General features: G+C 44.2%; 1 protein-coding gene across 1 annotated transcript in view; it reads left to right on the top strand.

Moving 5' to 3' along the window:
- The window catches only part of DNAH1 (dynein axonemal heavy chain 1), a 73,223-nt gene that overhangs the window by 19,049 nt on the left and 33,081 nt on the right, over nt 1–21,093 (top strand). Inside the window, exons 15-36 of the mRNA XM_029958280.1 lie at nt 98–217; nt 1,012–1,094; nt 2,503–2,644; nt 3,759–3,914; nt 4,881–5,079; nt 6,962–7,215; nt 8,120–8,332; nt 9,974–10,138; nt 10,838–10,959; nt 11,547–11,652; nt 12,665–12,844; nt 13,719–13,859; nt 14,492–14,655; nt 15,104–15,217; nt 15,831–16,019; nt 17,069–17,174; nt 18,248–18,361; nt 18,673–18,822; nt 19,319–19,405; nt 19,499–19,685; nt 19,799–19,890; nt 20,371–20,525. Coding sequence (XP_029814140.1) covers nt 98–217; nt 1,012–1,094; nt 2,503–2,644; nt 3,759–3,914; nt 4,881–5,079; nt 6,962–7,215; nt 8,120–8,332; nt 9,974–10,138; nt 10,838–10,959; nt 11,547–11,652; nt 12,665–12,844; nt 13,719–13,859; nt 14,492–14,655; nt 15,104–15,217; nt 15,831–16,019; nt 17,069–17,174; nt 18,248–18,361; nt 18,673–18,822; nt 19,319–19,405; nt 19,499–19,685; nt 19,799–19,890; nt 20,371–20,525 — 3,239 coding nt within the window. The remainder of the gene's footprint in view (nt 1–97; nt 218–1,011; nt 1,095–2,502; nt 2,645–3,758; nt 3,915–4,880; nt 5,080–6,961; nt 7,216–8,119; nt 8,333–9,973; nt 10,139–10,837; nt 10,960–11,546; nt 11,653–12,664; nt 12,845–13,718; nt 13,860–14,491; nt 14,656–15,103; nt 15,218–15,830; nt 16,020–17,068; nt 17,175–18,247; nt 18,362–18,672; nt 18,823–19,318; nt 19,406–19,498; nt 19,686–19,798; nt 19,891–20,370; nt 20,526–21,093) is intronic.

Here is a 21,093-nt window from a genome sequence, read left to right as displayed (position 1 = left end):
AATATGGGAAGTGGGTGGGTTATGGCAGGTTTTCCAGTTTGTTTATTAGCCATTAGTGACTTTTTGGTGGTCTTTTCTCCACTGTGTCCTCCTGCAGATCTGTGATGCATATGAGACCGTCAGCAGGAAAATTCATGAGAAACCAAAGACTATCGAGGAGCTGACGGAGCTGCGTGACTGGATGAAGGGAATCCCTGAGCAGCTGGCTGTGCAGGAGGTAGGACACGCTCTCATTTGGACTTGGATACCAAGGGAAGCGAGGAGGAAGTTTGTCATTGCAATGTGTGGTGTCTCAAAAGCAGAACTTCAGTTTTTTTACTTGAATGTCTTTGCGTGTAATGGCACGAGATTCCTGGCTTTGTATTTTTATAATTCCTAAGACTTGTATTTTTAAATACACATATCATGAATTTAAATATCTTTGCAAAACAAAATAGCAGTTAAAAATCTTACCTAAAATACCTATGTGTGCATTTTGCTGCCTTCATGATCCATTCTGCATTTGTGTACTGAATAGCTGTCATTTAAAAATGAATGCTATTTTCAAGAAAATCTTTCTGTTACCCAATGTTTATATTGCTGTTAATGTATTTCTTCTAATAGGACATTCTAGTACTGAGTTATTTCAAAGTTATTTGAAGCATGGGTCTTTTCCCAGCTGAACAAATGGGGAACAAAGGCATCAAGCTGTAAGCTGACTTGTCTATGCCAAGGAGAGAACCTGGAGGATAACCCAAAACGCTCAATTTCTGTCCAGCACTTTATCCACTAAGTCACACGTCTTTTCATTCACATAGAACAGAGGGTGATGATGGTGTGATCGTTCGCAGAACAAGGGGTTTAAATCCATTCCCACTGTTCACATAGCACAGAAGCAGCCCACATCACATTAAGCTTGTGTGACTAATGCTCTTCAAAGGCACCTCATGAAAATGAGGTGCACACTAGAGAGTTGGAATCAGCATGGTCTAAAGGTGTATACTTTTTGTCTCTTTCTCTCACCCTGTGCAGCAACTGATTCATGAAGTCATGGAAGATTACAAGGTCATGGAGGAATTCCTTTACAATCTCACTGAAGAAGATTTCAGTGACAAGTGAGCACAAGGCATTTCTCCCACTGTCGAAGTGGGACTCTGCAGCAATTACCATTCTCAGTGCTTCAGGGGCCATGTGTCTATCAAGGGCTCCTGCAGAACTTTTAAGTGTCTCTCAGGCTATATGAGCACTGAATTCTTGAAATGAAGTTCGTAGACAAGAGGTGTGAGTTCATGCTGCCTTCTGGCCTGGGGCAAGGCAAACCGGTACCTATTAACCTGTTTAGCATAGTAAAGCCCCTTTCTCTTGGTGGGGTTCTTTTAGAGGGTTTTTTTGAGACATTTGCAAGGTCTCAAAGTGCACATTTCAGTCTGTGTCTGAAACTAAATGAACACTTCCAAGACAGGAACACTCCCATAGTTTTCTTAAGAGTAGGAAGGAACTTGTACCCTTATTATTACTGCACTTCTTCTCTGTAAGATGTTTTTAGAACCTGTGCCAAGCTGTCCTAGGGCTGAGCTGCTTTTCCTGCAGCTTCTGTGGGGTTTTTGGCCTTTGCACCCCATGTTTCTAGTTTCAGGAGCACTCTGCAGAGACTCACTCAGGTTGTAGACACACTGGACCAAGTACATGTCATATGAGAAGTACTTCCAGGGCTGAGCAGACTTTAGAAGCCTCGTGGCTGTGTTTGTGAGCTGACTCTGCTACTGAGGCACAGTCAAGACCCAATCTGAGTAATAAAACAAAGAGGAGACCTAGGAGATGGCTGATCCCCAGGTTCTGGGAGGGGTGTGACCCTGAGTGTAGTGCTGCAAAACTTGCACCTGGCATTGCACACAGGCTGAGGAATCCAAATGGAGTCAGTAATGGGTATGCTGAGGCTGAGCAAAACCTGCCATGGCTAAGCAGCCACTTTATGCAGCCTTTCCTGGATCTACAACACTCTCCTCAGGGAACTCTGCAAAAGCCTTGCTATCCAGGGCTTCCTTGTATCTGGGTTACCCTGGCCCCTCACTGCCCTGCTTAACAGGAGACTGGCTTTTTCAGTAGCCCTGAAAAGCCATAAGCCAAGACTCTGACCCCATTTTCTTCAGTTCCTTGTGAAAACATTCAAAGACAGACATTCCCTCTGGATGCCAACTGTTATTTTGCTGTCTCCTAGCTTTTCAGCAATGTAGTGGATTTGTTCCTTTTAAAAGGGCCCTCCACTTCTCCCCAGCCCTCTCCAGCTGAATAGCCTAGTCACAAGGACTGCATATCAACAAGACAAGCTGGAAAAAAATGTTTTGTTGAAAACACATGTGTTTCTGTTGTCGTAAAGCTTCCTTGTTTGGTGGGATTTGGCTTTCTCATTCTGTTATTTTCAGCATTTCAAACATATGCTCAAAAAGCTTCTCTTTCCCTTTCTCCTCTTTTTTTCTTTTTTTTTCCTTTTTCTGCTTCTTTTCTTATATCACGTGAGTGCAGGTGGGCTGCAAGTTACTGGCCAGTGAAAATGTCTATGGAAACAGAGGCCATTCGGCTCCAGCATGTGGAGGATGAAGAGAAATTTCGCAAAGCGCAGATCCAGGATCAGAATTCATTTCAAGGCAAACTGGATGAAATGCAGGTATTAAGCCCCTGACATGAACTGTCCCTAAAAGAGGGCCTTGAAGCTCTTGTGGTCAGGCAAGTGGGAAACTTTCAGGTGAGTTTTTAGGTCAATGTACTGTTGGATCAAAAATTATCACACCCTCCCTGTTTGTTTGGGTTTTTTTGTTGGCTTTTGATTAAGAGTTTCATTTTTCTGTGAAAGACAATAATATGCAGAAATACTCATTTTTCAGTGGGAAGGTACTCATCGAGATACAACGTTCCAGTTCTTGGTGCTCGGGCAACACATGCACCTCCTTTTTCCCATTTGTGTACTCAGTTCCCTGCAGAGCATCTCCTACAATACGCTGCCATCAAGGGGGGAAATCCAGCATTCAGCCATGGAACTCATCTTGTGGGAAAAAAAACTGAAATAATTGCAGAGTTTTGGAGCTGAGATACCTCTGGTGTCTCTTAAACGGTCTGAATTTTATTTTTTCACCAGGAAGCGTTAAATACAGGAAAAAAAAGCCATCTTAGAAAGATTGTAATCACTGAGCTAGAATATCTTGGAAATAGATTCCCAAAATGATAATACCCCAACACTGGATTGAAAAAAAAACCCAAACCAACAAACAAACAAAATCCAAAGAAAGAAGAAACCAAACCCAAACAAAACACTGAAGCAAAAGCTAAACCAAACAAACAAATCCAACCCACCAAAACAAAACAAAAATTATTAGGGAAGTTCTAGACATATGTTGTTAAACAATTCTTGAATAAAAACTGAGTGACCAGTAGAGCTATCATTTGCACTTTACTGATTCTGATGACAGATACCTAATAACAGTATAAATTCAATATCAAGAAATTTGGCACAGACTTATTGCTCCTATTCCTTGGGGATCATCTGTTGTCACAAAGATGAAAAGCAGCTGGTCACCACATTTACACTTTCAGCCACCTGACCAGTGGTGTTTAGACCACTTTCATCATGGTCTAAACAGAATTGGAATTGGTTTGGTGGAGGTGAAATTTTGAGCATAAAAATCTTGCCTTTAAATGAAACAAAGAGACACCAGGAAGCTGAGATCTCTAGAGGCAGCACTCAGCTTCAGAGCCCCATCTTATGCCTGCCTTTTCTCTTCCAGCTGACTGTAGGTGGATTTTCCATCCAGTCAGATGTTAACCAAGCTCATGAGTTTGCTGAATATGCAAGGGATGTCCGGAAGCAGCTGAAGGAGCTTCAGGATTTGGCAGTTCTGTACAACAACAGGGAAAGACTCTTTGGCATCAAAGTTACCGATGTAAGTGTCAGGTCCTGTACCTGCAGGACTCCAGTCTTTGTTGGCATTTTAGGTGGTAGGTAGAGCAAATAATGAGACGTAGTTCCTCAGGAAGGAATCCTTCATGCTGGTTTGGTTTATCTGGTGAGCTGCTTCTCAGTCCTGTAGAATGACCATGCTGTGCTGCAGAAGTGCTGATCCCAGGAGAATGTGGAAGGCTGCTCAGGGCCTGATATTATCACTTCTGTGAGAGACTTGGGTGCCCACACTGAGATCTGAGGGATGGTGATGAGGAGGAATTGGTTGGGGAAGGTCTTGAAGCAGCAGTTAAGATGCATCCATTTCTGTAAGGCTGTTGCTTCAGGTCTATGGGTGTGAATGCGAGTGGTTGCACGGTGGGTGCTGGCAGCTGGCTGGGCTCGGAGCGTGGTGTTCTCTTAAGGCAACAGTTTATATAGTTGCAAACACTCAATTTTGCTTGTAGCTGCTCAGCTGCCAATGAGTCATTGTCATCCACATCCAGCCTAGTCTGGCTGCAGACCAAAAGTGGAGTTCACGTGATCTTTTCCTACCCCTCAGCCTGTGGTTACTTCTCCTTCACTGTAAGGAGACAAGTTTTGATATGGTTGTGCAGTGTGTGCTTTCACTGACTGTGTATGGCCTGCCCATCAAAATATCTTCATTCTGCAGGAGAATATTTGTAGAGGCAAGTGGAGGGAGTGTTTTCCATGCCACATACATTGTGCAGGCACAGCTCCACTGGATGCATTTTGTCCTGAATTTGTCAAGCCCAGCTCTGCTGGTTGCTCTCCCTTGGAATATATATTGTTGTCCCAGGAGAAGGTAGTCTGATATATCCTCTTGAAGTACAGTGCTGGCTTCAGATTCAAAAAAGAGTTGGGCTTTTTTTGGCCTTTTGACACAAAATCTGTCATCTAGAGGTGAATATACTTGTTGCTTATGCCTTTTCTTTCTCTCTTTCCAAAGTATGGTGTGGTGTCCAAGATGACTAAGGAATTCCAGCCATACTATGATCTCTGGACTACAGTGTCAGACTGGATGAATTGGAACGAGAGCTGGATGAATGATTCTCTTGTTAAAATTGAGGCTGAGGAGCTAGAAAAGAATGTCAATGACTCTCTTAAGACAATGCAGAGATGCGTGAAGCAGTTCAAGGATTCACCAGGTAGGTACACAGTCTGGGGAAAGGAAGTTGGTGCATAATGGCATTTTGAGGTGAGGCATGTCATGGAGTGCTCTGAACAGGGATTGTCAAGATGTCACATGTGTGTATTAGAGACAGCTGAGAAAATGATGCTAGCAAAGTTATTTTCCACTTTTTTTTCCTGAAATAGTGATGATTCACATCTAGATGCTAGTTAGCTGCTTGAAGTACCAATTTGGTGTGGAAACTACCAGGCTGCAAATCCCTTTTATACCTAATTCCCAAGACGATACTGAAATAAAAGCCACCCTCTGATGTTGCAGTTAGTATTTACTCATATATATAAAGAGAAATAATCCTGGCTAGTCACAGAGAATTACTATATAGCCCACTGGCTAGACATGTGGGTTTAAGCCCTTACGCAAGTCAGGCAGCGAGGGAACTTGAATCTGGGTCTTCCAGGTGCTGTTTTCTTGGCCAATCCTAATTTCTCTATTGGCCAATGAATTTAATGGAAAGCCAGAAGAGGTCTTGATTTTGTTATGAATAAAACAAAATTGCAGAATCTGGAAATGATCTGTGGAATATAATAAAAATTTTCCTTCTTGCCTGAATGTGTATGAGGTTTAGATGATTGCACCCAGCCCTTGCAATTCACATGATGGTCTTTTAACTATTTCTCCTAATAAAGCTGGAATTGAGACTTCAGTTGTAGCTTAACTTCCCATTCCCTGATTCTCAGAGATGTGTTGGTCATTCTTTAGAGCTGATTCTAAAAATCTCTTGCCAGATGGCTTAGATTGAAATATACTTTGCTGTGGGTGATTTTTGATTCATCCTTTTTAACTTGAACTTGCTCTTAAACAATGCCATGAATCAGCCCCAATGGAGGAGGTGATGAGTGGATGCATGAGTAACTATGAATCATTATGATAAACAGAAATACTAAGAATACCTGCTCGTATTCATTGCAATATCCCCTGGCACCTGGAAATATATATGTTTTGTCCTTGAATCTGCCTTGTCTTTGGATACACCCATCAGAGAGTGTGTGGCAGTCACATCCTTGCTGTGAGTGTGCAGTGCAGCCACTCAGGGTTCAGTCAAAGGAGGCACATGCTGTAGCCACATTTTGAAAGGGAAGCAAGCCCCGTGTGCTTTGCCTACCCATTGCTTTACTCACAGTAGCATGAGCTGGAAAAAGGGCAGGATATGAACACTGAGGAGACAGGGGTTTCCAGGATGCCCCCAAAGATAAAAGCCTATTCCTTCACTTTGTCCTTCCTATGAGGCAGAAGTACATTTGTCCCTAGCATGGCTATAGACTGGCAGGGTCTCTCCTGCATGCTTCCCATTTCCAGAGCTGGCTGGGATTCCAGCCTGTCTCTAGCTCCTAGATATAGTGTCCATCTTCTATGGAGGATGGACTGAGCTGGGGTGTGAGATAACTTACAATGTAGCCTTGTTAAGAAGTAAATGTCTTGGAATGATGACCAAAGCTTCTAAAATACCTTCTGGCAGATGAGGCTTCATCATGATTGAGCCCATATCAAGGGGTTAATTTGTTTACTTCTTGTCCTCTGGTGAGCTCAAGCCTAAGTCACACTTCTGCTTAGCATGGCTTTTGGCGGACAGGCAGATCTGCTTCTGGGAGTGGACTTGAATCCTGCCTTAGTGGCCATATAGAGAGATCCTTCATATCCTCATTACTTCGACCTGCATTTTCCAGTGCTCTCTCCTGCTGCTTATCTACCCCATACCATGTGACTACACGCACATCAGGCTTTAGACAACTTCTAGAAATTCCTTAAGGCAACTTCCTCACCCAGTGTTTTTGCTGATGTTGTTCTCTTTTTCCCCCTGCAAGACTTTGCTGATGTTGTTCTCTTTCCCCCCCTGCAAGACTGCCAGGGTGTCGCAATGAGCTTTCGAGACAAGATTGAAGAATTCAAACAATACGTCCCCTTAATTCAGGGGCTGCGCAATCCTGGTATGAGAGAGCGGCACTGGGAGATGCTGTCGAACAAAATTAGCCCCGATGTCAAGCTGGAACCCACTCTGACTCTTGGTCGCTGCTTGGAGCTGAACCTGCCGGACCACATTGAGAGCATTCTCAAAGTGGCTGAGACAGCCAGCAAGGAATACGCCATCGAAAATGTGAGCAGAGAGGACTTGCTGTATCTTTGGTTGCTTCTCAAATATGCTTCAGCTGGGCAGGCAGTTGTTGTCTTGGGTGGTGTTCCTGTTGTCCCAGAGACACATTCTGCAGCACAAGTGAAAAGGCTGCTGCCCTTACAGAGGGAAGCAATGGCCACACAACTGAGTTCACACACTGGACGAACATATTCCACCTTGTGTAGAATTTCAGTTGTAGCATAGCAGCACTGCCTGATGGTTATGCTGATCCACTGCTCAGGTCTCACTCCTCACTTTGGGATTAGTGACTGGTTATGTTAAAATAAATTGACTGTCTGCATTCTGCCATTCAAATGTTATGTCAAGGGGATTAGCTAGGACTGGAAACAGAGATGGCTAATCCTTTAAAACAGTAAACCAGTGCAGGAAAAACTTGCTGGCTTTGGAGATTCACAAGTTAAATAGTCTGGAAGTCTATCAGTTCACCAGTTCATATATGATCTAAGATGGTCTTGATTAAAAGTCATGACCTTGTGGCAGCTCTTGTTCCTTGAAATCTCAGGTGAGTTCCTCATGGATATTTCCCCCTTTGACAAAGCCATCATTAACTGTAGTCTTTAACAGGCCCTTTGCTGGCAGCCTCTGTGCAGCTCATAGCATAAATGGGCCTGAAGGTGAAATTGCCATTTTTTTCCCTCAAGATGTTCCTTTCAGCACAGGTGTTGAGGTGTTGAATCTCTGGGAAAAGCAGAGGAAATGTGCTGTTGCTGAGTGTATCATGCATTAAATACACAGCTGCAGTTTCTAGTGGAATCCAGGAGTGAAAATCTGTCATTTCCTAGAGAAGGGCATTAAGAGAGTTGTGGAAGCTGGGATAACCATTGCAGATTGTATCTAAAAATTAAATTTTGTCCCTCTGTTTCAGTCACTCAACAAGATAGAGAGTGAATGGAAATCAGTTGTGTTTGGTGTGATGCTTTACAAAGAAACAAAAACCTATATTCTGAAAAGCACCGATGACATTTCTCAGCTCCTGGATGATCATATTGTCCTGGTTCAGAGCATGTCCTTCTCACCCTTCAAGAAGCCTTTTGAGGAAAGGATGAATGAATGGGAAAATAAGCTGAAGATGACACAGGTATTGGTTTCTTACCCACACACATGTGGTGAAGGCAGGCAGCTGGGCTCTGCTGCCATGCTGGGACATGGACACTGTGCAGTTGCTGCTAGGGAGCTGGAAGGACAGCTATTGAGAGAGTATCAGTCTTTAGGGAGGAATAGGGCCTTTCAAAGCCCTCTGACTCTAGTAAAATAATGCAGCTCTTTTGCTGCCTATTGCAATATGTTTTGGTGGGGCCAGATCTCTCCCATTGCTGTAAACAGTCTTACTGGTGTCTCTAATCATACTATACTAATGGACCTCACAGATTCTTACAAACTCTGTGAAATCCATGCTATCATTCATATCTCAGTGTAGGAAAGCACATGAATGACTACTTTTAAGCAGCATCTGGCAGACTGTGCCAGCGTGTGTTCCTCAAACCAGCAGCACCCAGCAGGACTCTGACAGTAAAATAGCATTGGTGCAGGAGAAAAGTTCCAGTACAAGTGTCTGGCTGGAGAACTCTGTAAATGTTGGTGTTTGATGCACAGCTGTATTGCTGTCTGTTATTCATATCTACCTTATTCTGTCGATTGGTGCTTACCGTCTGTGTGTGCCTGGGCCACTGCTGGAGTGCTCATGAGGATACATGCTGCTCCAAGCCCCATGGCAGTAGGTGACATGGGGAAATTCAGTTACTTAATGTGTGGTTTTGGCAGTGATGGTGTACAGGTTTTCACGCTGCCTTTCCTACCCCTTCTTTTGATTGTGTCACTAAAGGCCCATAAATCTGCCTCTGGGAAGGGGCTTGCCAGGGTTAGCTGATGGAGTATGGCAAACATTGTTGTCTGTAGTCCTGGAAAACTCCAGCTCTTGCTAGGTCAGGTGGACTGTAGATAGCACCATGTGTCTAAGGCAGTCTGAAAAGGAGTCAAACACTTTTCAGTTGCTTTGCAATGTTGGGCAAGTTCCCCAGGCTGTCCAGTCTCCTGCAAATGGATGAGGAGGATGTTCTTCAAACCTAATTCTCTTGCTCCTTTGAATGCCTGACAAACAGGGTTTCCTGCCTGGTGTTTAACTTAAATATTTAGCTTTTCATTCATTCTCTTAATTCAGAGAGTTGTTTGAAGATCTTGTGATGGATTATTCTGTAGGCAAGGCTGGGGCTGAGGTACCTCAGGCAGGAGAGAGGATATGACAGAATTGCAGTCTGGCATCTTTTATTTGTCATTCTTTTTCCCCTGAAAAAAACTCTTTCCACAGAATAAAATTCCCATTTTACTCTGTGCTCACATTGTACCAGCTTCTGTAAAAAAACCAGAAATACCAGTCACAGAAATTTGACCTGGCACCGCAGAGTCCCTTTGAACTTTAGTATTGGCTTACACATATTTCTAAACTATCCCCAATAAACTAGTGGGTATTAATTCTAATGCCTGCTGAGAACTGTTATCAGTGGGGATTGCTAGGAAGTTGTTAATTATTTGGTAGGGAAATTCCAACTCCTGACCCTGCAGGTAGATTTTAGAATTGTGGAAGGTCTAATGCAGCATCACCTCTTTTTTCTTTTTTTTTCTTGCTTGTTTTTTTAAACTCATTCTGGTACACAGTTTGAATGGTTTTGTTGAACAGGTTTATAGCATGGGGTTCTGATGTGCTCTTCTTGCTTCCCACTAGGATGTTCTAGAGGAATGGCTGAACTGTCAGCGCTCTTGGCTCTACTTGGAGCCAATCTTTAGCTCAGAGGACATCAAAAGACAGCTCCCAGTGGAAAGCAAGCGCTACCAGACTGTGGATAAGGATTGGAGGAAGATCATGAAGAATGCTAATGAAAACCCTGAGGTATGTGCCTTGATGAAGGCCAGTGCAGGTCTCCCAAACTCCTTGGAGCTGTGCTCTCAGAAGGACTGTGTCTTTGAGTCGTTGTTTTTGTAGTGGTGTGGACATGAGCGGTGCTGTATTAACTGTGCAGCCTTGCCCGGGGCACTGTGCTGGGTTTCTTCTCTTTGAACTTGACCTTCTGTTCTGGTGTAAGAATGGACAGAGTCATTCTCTGTAATGCCTTGCACCAAACTCTGCACCCCATCAGATTCCTCCTCCTCAACACACAGCCCCCCTGCCTCCTATGACTCCCGTAACCAGCCCTGCTATGGTTGTAAGCCATAAGGTAACTCCCTCAATTCCTCCCCAAGACTGACTCTGTGAGTTTTTTAGAGCCATTGTTTTTGTGTCCTGGTAGCAGTGCTCTGCTCTCTTCTGTTCTCCAGTCTCCACTTCCCAGGACTCCATCACCACTTGTATTCCGTATTACAAGTGTTGGTATTTAGGGGAACCCAGAAATGTGCTTGTCACATCCACAAGAGCTGTTTCCCCTCCTTACCCACAAAGCTTACACCTCTCCAGACCCCTGTGAAAGTGTTCCTGTGCATGAGTCATTTAAATCCTATCAGTAACATCAGTGGGCAACCCAATTATCTCCACTGCCTTATCTCCCACATGCTTAGAATACTGATGCTTCCTCTGTTCTCCATTCTGTTATAGGTGATTTCTTTGTGCCCTGATCCAGTGCTACTAGAGAAGCTGCAAAATGCTAACAAACTACTCGAACTTGTGCAGAAAGGGCTGAGTGAATATCTGGAGACGAAGAGAGCTGCTTTTCCCAGGTAACCCCAAATTTCAGTGGGCTGGATTGCACTCCCTGGTTCAGAAAATATGAAAGGAGAGGCTCACTCCACTCTGCCAAGAAAAAGCAAAACCATCTAAGCTTAGGATATATTCATGAGGCTGCAAAACATAAGCAGGGCTGTGCCTTTCAATGCTGCCATCTGATGGGGAGAAAACAGGCACACACAAATGTGGTGAGCTAAGGGCAGTCTGGTAGCACCGCTGCATATCTGTGCCTCATGATTTGTGTAGAAAAGGGGGAGTAAAATGAACACCTCTGGGTAACTTTGTCTCTTATTCCTGAAGGAATACTTCTACTCTTTGATACTTGTTTAAACCCTCTTTGATACTTGTTTAAACCCTCTTTGCTTGGGAATAACTGGCTTATGCAGAGGGAGAAGTCTGTCTCTACAGGAGGGGAGATGTCTGGACTGTGGCTGCTCATCTCCTAAACAAATACAAGGAGACCAGCGAGTAGTCAGAAACAGTGTCTTTAGCAAAAGGCTTGTTCCCCAGCTTGCCAGGACTTAGCCCCTGATACTGCAGTAAGGAGAGCCTCTCGCCATGCCTGTCTCTGTGTTTGTAGGTTCTACTTCCTTTCGGATGATGAGCTGCTGGAAATACTGTCTCAGACAAAAGACCCCACTGCTGTACAACCTCACCTCCACAAATGCTTCGAGAACATTGCACAGGTAGGCAAACCAAGCATGCCAGTGGCTTAGCCCACCTTTGGAATGCTGGTGTCACGGGAACTTGGAGGTGTTCTGAGGTCTGGAGCAGTGTTCACATTCTGCTGTTTGGAGATGTGTCTCCTGGGAACCTGTAACTGTACATAGGCATTGCCAGGTGCTGCCTGTCCTGGAATGGGCATCTGCCAAGGGCAACTTGGAGAAATCCACTTAGATATCCATCTCAGGAAGAGAGGGCACTCCCTTTGGAGATGTCTGTCCATCCCACCATGGAGGCCAAGAGAAATAGCTCTGACTTAGCTGTCTACTCGCAGGCACCTTGTTAGGATGGAATCCCACTCTTGCTGGCAGCCTCAGAAGGGACAAGGAGTGAACAAGCCTGAACTGAATTTAGTTTCTGCCTTCACCCCTACTTAGGAGCTGGAGTTAACCTGGCTATTTTTCCTCTTTGTTATTCCTAATAGACTTCAGACTCCATAGCTAGTCACAGCTCACACCACCACAATACTCAGACGGTAAAACCAATCTCCTAGTCATTAGTTTGGAAAAATAGAAAGGAAATTGAACTGGAAACCTGGTGCAAAGCCATTGGAATAAATAAGGGGACTTTCAGTGATATGCTGGGGCACTGGAGAAGCTGTTAAAGTTTTAGTCTTAAAACCAGGCACTGTGACCTCAAGGGAAATGATTTGAATCTACAGAATTGAACAGGAGTCAAGGGTTTGAATCCTAGACAGGCAATGAGAAATGTTCATCCTACCTATAATTTGATTTGCTTCACTCAAGTTAAACCAGTGATGTGAATCTCTTGTTTTCATACAATCATCTTCCATTATTTGGAGAGGTCATTTTGCGCGTCTGTCGCACGCTTTTTTTATCCCCACTGACAACCAAGTTTGGCACCAGGTTTATAATGAGCAAACACTGGTACAGGCTGGCTGTCCCCCAGGGGCAGGAAGGCAGGGATAGAACGGAAATCCTCCGCTCACATCTCATGTCGTGCTTCTTCCATTAGCTGAAGTTCCAGGAGGACCTACAGATCACGCACATGTACTCTGCTGATGGAGAAGAGGTGAAGCTGTTTACTCCCATCCATCCCTCTGAAAATGTGGAAGACTGGCTGCTGGAAGTGGAAAAATCTATGAAGGCCAGTGTACGGGACAACATAGAAAAATCAATTGGTGTCTATCCAGAGGTAAGAGTTTTATCACAGACCACCAGGTCTCTGATGTCTTGTTTCCACGCTTGCCACAGAGGTCGCCAGTGATGGGGCTGATGAACTTGGAATATTTTACTAGAATATTCTCTTCTATTCTACTTTCAAAATACAGCCTTTAATCCAGTTATGTGTTGGTCAAGTGCAGAATGTGCAGCTGAGCAAGAAGCTCATGGTCCAGAAGAATGCAAATCGCAAATCCTGCACACTCCCTCACAGCCACAAAATGCTTCCTATTAGCATAAAAACAACATTGTATGAATCCATATCTATTTGTCTCTCCAGGTGGCTTCCTCTTTCTAAGGATCTTCTCTTTCAGCTTTCATGTCTTACACAGTGTATTAGGGGCTGGTAAAAGTAACAAAGGCAGTTGTTGGTTTCCATCAGTGCATCTTGGCTCTGGTTTCTGTGTAAAAGCTATGCTGGTATAAAGTCTAAATTTCTAATTGGTTAGGTCTAAGCAGGGAGAAAGGTTGAAAAACAAAAAGGCCTCAGATATTTCTGTTGTTCAGACTGAAAATTTGAAAGTAGGAAAGTTGGAATAGGCCAGAGGAGGGGAAACATTCTTTTTGGTCTTACAAGTTCCTGCTCTTCCCCTGCTCTGGGCTACTTGTAACAGGTTACTGCAGGTGGCACAGTGGAGAGAAGGTACCTGCTGTACCCAGTGCCTGAAGATTTTTTGACAGCAACAGGAGGGGAAAAAAGAAAAGCCTCTTACACAAGAACTCAGTTCTTATTTGTTAATCATGCATCTCAAGCAGCAAGGGAACATAGAAATCAATAAATCTATCAATCAGTCATTGTCTTACCACCGTTTTCCACCCTTTTTTCCCTATTTTTTTTCTATTTTAAGACTCCACGTACTGCATGGGTCTTGCAATGGCCTGGCCAAGTGGTCATTGCTGGCTGCCAGATTTTCTGGACAAAGGAAGTGTCTGAAGCCTTGGAAGCTGGAGATTTGTCCGACAGGCTTTACCCACAGCTGAGTACTCAGGTATGAAAATGAATGAAAGGGTGAGATTTTGCCAGATGGTGACTTTTGAATCATCAGACCTTTGATAAGTTATAAATACAGTCAGAACCATACTGTGGGGGAAAGAGAGACATAGTTTTGCATAGCACAGTTCAAAACAGGTGAAAAAACAGATTCTTGTCTTCTTAATCATTAGGATATTTGTCATCATAAACCTCAAATAATGTACAGGACTGATAATATGATCATGACCTGAAGACAATAACAAGGTGAAAGGTAACTTCTCCAGGGTCACCCAAGAAGTTGAAGGTGAAGGAGAATGGAAGTGATGGACAGTGCAAGATGAAACTGCATCTTTCATATCTGTTCCATGCATCCAACCACACCTAATACCTGGGAGTTATTAGCTCTGGGCCTCATCATGGATCTAACACTTTCTTTTCACCTGAATATGGTAATGGTGTAGGCAAAAGTCAGATCTGAGCCAGCCCTGAGTAGGATCTGCGTTCTGAGCAATCATTTGTATCTCTGACAAGAGAAAAGGCAGAAGTGGCCCTGACACAGCCTATGATCTGAGGTTTAGCATGCATTGTGTTAGTGCAGCCTGGCTTTTTGAATGGATTGCTTCAGAGTACTTTTTTTTCCTCTCCCAGCTGGGTGATTTGGTTGCCCTGGTCCGTGGAAAACTGTCCAGGATGCAGCGAGCAGTGTTGTCAGCTCTTATTGTGATTGAGGTCCACGCCAAGGATGTTGCAGCAAAGCTGATTGAGGAGAATGTAACGAGCATGAATGATTTCGAGTGGATCTCCCAGCTCAGGTTAGAGAGCATTGCTGTTGAACCTCACCTGGCCTCCCTGGCCAGCTGTGTCCATGACAAATAGAAACAGAAGTTTGCACCATCTGTAAGCAGTAGTCCTGAGTTACCTCTAACATGAGGAGTGGTATTAAAGTCTGTTAAGGATGCTAGTTCTAAGGCATCTGAGACAGACCTGGTTTTGATGGCATCCACTTTGGCAGTATAGACTAACCCATACCATGATGTTTCATTGTGAAAAGACATCCTCCTGCCCAAGGAGTGCAATGCTTGATCTCAGGTCCTGTGAGAACTCCTGTCCACCCTGTTGTGTTACCTTATTCCTTTTTCTCTCAAGAGAGAAATCCCTTGAAGTGCAGGTCTCCATACCTGCAGGCTGTGGTCTCATGAGCTGCTGTTCTGTCTGCCAGCCACTGTTTATCTTTCTGCTGTCATATTCACTCATCATTAGGTACTACTGGACAAGGGAGGACCTGTACATCAGAGCAGTCAATGCTGAGTTTATCTATGGCTATGAGTATCTGGGGAACACTGGACGTCTGGTTATCACACCCCTCACTGACAGGTAAGGAGATTGTTTTCTGGGTAATGTGTATTTTTTTCTCTTTTCTGTTTTTTTTTCCTTCTGGATGAACAGAATTAAACCAAGGATCTGACCAAGTGGGTCCTACTGCTTACTGTGTGTAAATAGAAACCATTTGTACAGTAAAGTACTACTTGAGATGAGGGCATAGGAACATCCTGGCATTGGTAACTACTGTATTCCTGATGATCAGCGCTCAGGCTGATTGCTTTCACTCTCCTAATTCTTAATGTAGTGCTTTGACTCATATAAAATGCCCAGCTGATAGCTAAGGAGCTCTTCTAGAAGCCAGCAGATAGCATCTAGTACTCTAGGATATGCAGCAGAAATAATAGTTTTACCTTTTAGTAACTGTCCTTTTTCTGGAGAGTGAATTTGTAGCCAGTGGCAGAAGGATTTATCCATGCAGGCCCCTGTGAATACTAATCAAGGCCACATAGCTAACTCCTTTGCAGAATGCTGCATATCAAAGCAGTTTTGCAGAATAATGAATGATGGATTCCTCCTTGTCTCCAGCTGGACAGATCATGTCTCCCTTACTGAAAGCAGTAGTACAAATGCTTTTTTTCATCATGTGGTCTCTTCTTTGTCGTAGGTGTTATCTGACACTTACAGGAGCTCTGCACCTGAAATTTGGAGGAGCACCTGCAGGACCAGCAGGAACAGGCAAAACAGAAACAACGAAAGACCTGGGCAAAGCACTAGCAATCCAAACTGTAGTGTTCAACTGCTCTGACCAACTCGACTTTATGGCAATGGGAAAGTTTTTTAAGGGATTAGCCAGGTACAATGAAATGCTGCATGTCATTGTTGAGGAGTAGGCAGGATCCAGGAATGCTGGCCACTGGGAATTGGTGGGTATTTTTCACAGCAGCCCAAAAGAACAAGCAAAGCCCTAGTAAGGGGGTTAATGAGTTCCAGAATAATGAAGGTTACAAAATTCCAGCCAGAAAGGAGGGACACTGGATCCAATTAAAGAAAAAAAAAAAGATAAAAGGAGATCCTGTTCATTTAAGGCAAAATTAAAATGCTTTGCACTAATCCACAGTGCACTAATCCACCTGTGCAAATGTTTGCAGCTTTGGCCTTTATTTTAATATCATACTTGTTGAACTGAGATTCAGCCCACAAGCTGCTTAATCTTAAGAAGAAGAGAATCTGCTGAGAATATTCGAAATTGAGCAGCCAAGAGAGACTGCTCTAAGCCCTGAGGGATCCTCTCAGAGAGGCTTCTCTCTTCTCTATGTTTCAAACAGAGCTGGTCCAATTAGTCTGTTGCACACTGGTGAATCTGAATTAGTTACTCCAACAAAAGCGATATTCTTTTCTCAGATGTTTTCTTTGTCAGTTATTTAACTTCTTTCTTAAGCCATGCCTTGTGGGAAGATCACCTTCCTCATAGGCATGCTTCCAGCTTTATACATAGTCTTCCAAATTCTAAAAAATGGACTTAAGAGTTGTCTAAATTGTATCTGCTACATTTACAACTCAGGTACAAACCAGGAATTCAACATGACAGCTCTTTAAAGCTCAAATCTATAACATGCAGAATTTGTCCCAGGCTATAGGATCAGTTATTGCCATGGTCACTCATCACATGGCCTGGGATGCAAAGTCAGGATGAAGGGCTACAGCCCCTTCCACCGTCCCAGGGCACTGTGGCTGTGTCACTGCCTGCCATGGGACATAAGGGGCCTTTGAGGTTCACTTCTAGTCTCTGTTTTACCTCCCCAGTATGTGGATTTGTAATTTCTAGATCTAGCTGAACTTTTGACTGCTAGTTTGCTCCTGTGGGATGTCCCTGACTCCCTCCATCTTTCCTTCCCTGCCCAGCTCTGGCGCGTGGGCTTGCTTCGATGAGTTCAACCGCATCGATATCGAGGTGCTCTCTGTGGTGGCCCAGCAGATCACAACCATCCAGAAAGCACAGCAGCAGAGGGTACGTAAGGAACATGTGGATACAAAGGCAGACAAAAAAATCTCCACTTGAGCTAGTTCAGGCAAGTCCTTGTCCCTGCAAACCTTCATGGGGGACTGCTTCACTTCAGTGCTCAGGGGTGACTTGGACAGACATCCTTAAGCTTGGAGAGGTTTGAACAATGTCCTGGCTGTGCTGCATCGTATCAGACCATTACACAGCCAGCATGCTGGGGGGCGAGGTTTGTAACCCAAGTGTGTGCTGCCACAGTTGCCCACACTCTCACAGGCTGAAGTAAATCTCAGTTTGAGCTGCAGTGCCAGCAGACTTTGGTGTGGGAGACACTCTGATGCAGATCCACTGAGCTGATAAAAATCAGAGCTGTGATAAAGGCAGCCAGTGTTCTGCCATGAGTTGCTCAGCACCCAATTTGTCTAAATGTGTTATCCAAGCTTTGGTGGATTCACAGAACCCAGTATGTGCAGAAAAATGCACATTCATGTACACACAGAGTTGCATTGGAAAGTGAATTGTTGGCTTTAATGGAGACTCTACTGTCAGCCAGTCTAGCAGCCAGTCTCTGCTTTGTTCTCTGGAGGCTCAGAAGGGTTAAGACCTGAATCTCCTTGACTTTGGCTTGGAATTAGAAACTTGCTCTCCGTAAATTCTTCTGCATTACTTTATCCCCCATCTGAAATTACTACCTACACAGCTTTAAAAAGGATTTAGGTTTCTCTTTGCCCTTTTTGCCATGAATTAATTCAGGTCTGATCTCTACCGCGAAATAAATGGAAAGATGTTTGTTTACAGCTGGAGACATAGGAGTCTGTTCAAGAGTCAAAAAAAAAAAATTATCCTATCAGTAAATCTTCCATGATCCCAGTTTCTTATGCAGGGGAAAATATTGCTGGTAATACTGGATTCCTGCAGTGGGACCAGACTGAGTCACTACAGTTGTGGGCAGCTGTGTGTGTATGCACTTGATAATTTAACTACTAAAAGCCATTGTTCTTTTCATGGAAGATGCTGCTACGTAATTTAATTTGTAGGTCAGGCTCTGTTCTTTGAGGACAATCATATTTGTAATTTTCCAGGTGGAGTCCTTCATATTTGAGGGCACAGAGATCCCACTGGTGCCATCCTGTGCCGTCTTCATCACAATGAACCCGGGGTATGCTGGGCGTACCGAACTGCCTGATAACCTGAAGGTGAGGAGGGGAGGCTGCATAGACAGAAAGCAGAGGGGCAACACAGGTGCTGCAGGCTACCTGGACCCACCAGTGTGTCTATGGCAAGGGTTAGGATACAACACTTCTGGGAAGTTTCTAGACTTTGAGATTTGAAACACAATATGTAAGCAAATGGTAGTCCTCGGATTGCAGTCTGCTGCCAGGTGCCAGGCACACTCGTACTGTGACCTCTAAACAGTCTTGGATAGATACTCAGCCTTTCCAGTTTGCTGGGGGAAAAAGCAAGAAGCAACAGATTTTTGATCTTGTGTTGGATCTGTATGTTTCAGGCTCTCTTTCGTCCTGTGGCTATGATGGTCCCAGATTACTCCATGATTGCTGAGATCTCACTCTACTCCTTTGGGTTTAATGAAGCCAAAGTCCTTGCAAAGAAGATCACCACAACATTCAAACTATTGTCAGAGCAGCTCAGCTCTCAGGTAGATGCCTTAATGTCCATGAATGTTTTTTCTTAATGTGAGGCTTTCTCAGCCTAAGCACAAAGTGCCTGGATGGTTCTCTTGGTGCCTTATGATAGCATATCTCAAAAAGGTCACCATACTCATTCTTCATCTTCCTCCCTCCTTTCTAACTCTCATTTCTGCACCTGTGTGGCTGGACTTGCATTCACCCTAAGTCCTAGATAGTATTACAGTGTCAGGACAGTTCAGTCAAGCAGCCTTGCCTGCTTTTCCTTCCATCTAGGATTTTTCATACTGCAGTTACTCATGTCTTCTTCACTTGTAGCCTGTACAGCTGAGGACTAGTTAGTTGTTTCAAGGATCCTGAGAACAGAATTAGATGAAGGAGTTGTTCTGAAGGCATAACTCTCTCATTTTGTTTTCTTACCTGCTAACTGAGTGCATGCACAGGTTTCCTCTTTTTTAGGTGGTGCTTCTCTGTCTGATGACATTGTTTCCTCTGTGCATTTTCCAGGACCACTATGACTTTGGGATGAGAGCTGTGAAGACTGTCATCTCAACAGCTGGCAACCTCAAAAGAGAAAATCCTGATATGGATGAGGTAAATGTGCTTGCAGCTCACACTGCCATAGACTAATGTGGCCTTATAAGAGAGGAATGATCTCTGAAGTCCTGAGTTCTTTAATCCTTGCAGGAGCTCATCTGCCTGCGGGCTATTAGGGATGCCAACGTGCCCAAATTCCTGCAGGATGACCTCAAGCTCTTCAATGGTATTGTCTCAGATTTATTTCCAAACATCAAAGAAACGCCTGTTGATTATGGCATCCTGGAAGAAGCCATCCGCAAATCCTGCATCCAAGCCAATCTGAAGGATGTCGATGGTGAGAGAAAAGGCTCTCCACAAGCTCCCTCTGGGTCTGGGCTTTCAGTCCAGTGTGCTGTCCTAGGAAAGAGATGTGCTCCAAGACCGACTGTGCATCATCTTCCTCTACAGGTTTTGTGACTAAGGTCATCCAACTGTATGAGACCACTGTGGTCCGTCATGGCCTTATGCTGGTGGGACCAACGGGTTCTGGGAAGACAAAGGTATGGGTGAGACACTGTGCTGGCCCCAGCAAACCATCACCCCCCTAGTGATGCAGAGGTTTAAGTTTCACAGAAGACTCACGCTCTGGCATTTCCAGCTTCTCTCAGATAGAAGTCTGGGCACAAAGATGCTGCCAGTTAGTACTGATTTATAGCCATGGGAAAGTGTATTACTAGCTCACTTTTTGGGTTGTGAGTTGTGAGATTAGAACAAGGCTTATTAGCTCTGCTGCAGATTTTTAAGGCTGAGACATGCTTTGACACCTTGATGTGCTTCAGGCCTCTTGCACAGGAGATCTAACTGCACGTAGAATGCTTTATTTCTGTGCTTTTATTTCAGCCAGGCATCTTTTTACTATGATATTACCCTCTGCTCTGTCTCCTTTCTCACTGCCTTTTGAATGCAGTTGCTGTGAGAGCAAGAGGCTTTGTCATCCTGGAGCCATGGCAGTTAACTCTCTGGCTGTCCTGCTTTTGCAGAGTTATGAAGTCCTGGCAGCTGCAATGACATCACTGAAAGGTCAGCCTGCAGCCAGTGGTGGGAATTACGAAGCAGTCAACTACTTTATACTGAATCCCAAATCCATCACAATGGGCCAGCTTTATGGAGAGTTCAACTTGCTAACGCATGAGTGGTAAAGTACAAAACCTTCTTTCCTCCCTTCCAGACAGAAAACACTTTTCTGGTCTTGAGCGTCTTCTCTTCAAGGCTGAGAACCGTTTAGGGTGGTGGCGCAAAACCAGAAGCGATCGAGTCCTTATCCCCACCCAGCTACAATAGCCAGTCACGGAGATTTAAGCTGACATCTTTTATTGTGTGCTTGGCCCGTCTGCCGGCACATGCCCAGACAGTTCCTGCAGCTCAGCTCGCAGCATTAACTGCATAACAATAATTCAATAGCTTTGGAGCACATGCCCCTGCTCTAAGATACAGCAGCTTAAAAACACTTGCTTTGCTTCTGAAGAAAAGTGACCTCTGTACTCTGCACTTGAATTGTTCTGTGTAAATGCACTGGTAGCCTTGAATGATGAGGAGTGACTTTCAGGCATAAAGAGGCATTTCATTCCCGTTACCAGGACTCCTGCTTGCTTGCATGTTTTGGAAACAAGAACCAATGGCCCATTTGCCCTCTTTGCAGCCAGGTCCTACTGCTTATGTTTTCATATGTGACCTGAGGTTGACTTTGCAGCTCACTTTATCTG

The sequence above is a fragment of the Manacus vitellinus genome, unplaced genomic scaffold (genome assembly GCF_001715985.3).
Source record: "Manacus vitellinus isolate BGI_N305 unplaced genomic scaffold, ASM171598v3 scaffold_14_pilon, whole genome shotgun sequence".
Classification (NCBI taxonomy): domain Eukaryota; kingdom Metazoa; phylum Chordata; class Aves; order Passeriformes; family Pipridae; genus Manacus; species Manacus vitellinus.
The sequence above is the reverse complement of the archived record's forward strand: the minus strand, read 5'-3'. Positions and strand labels throughout refer to the sequence as shown.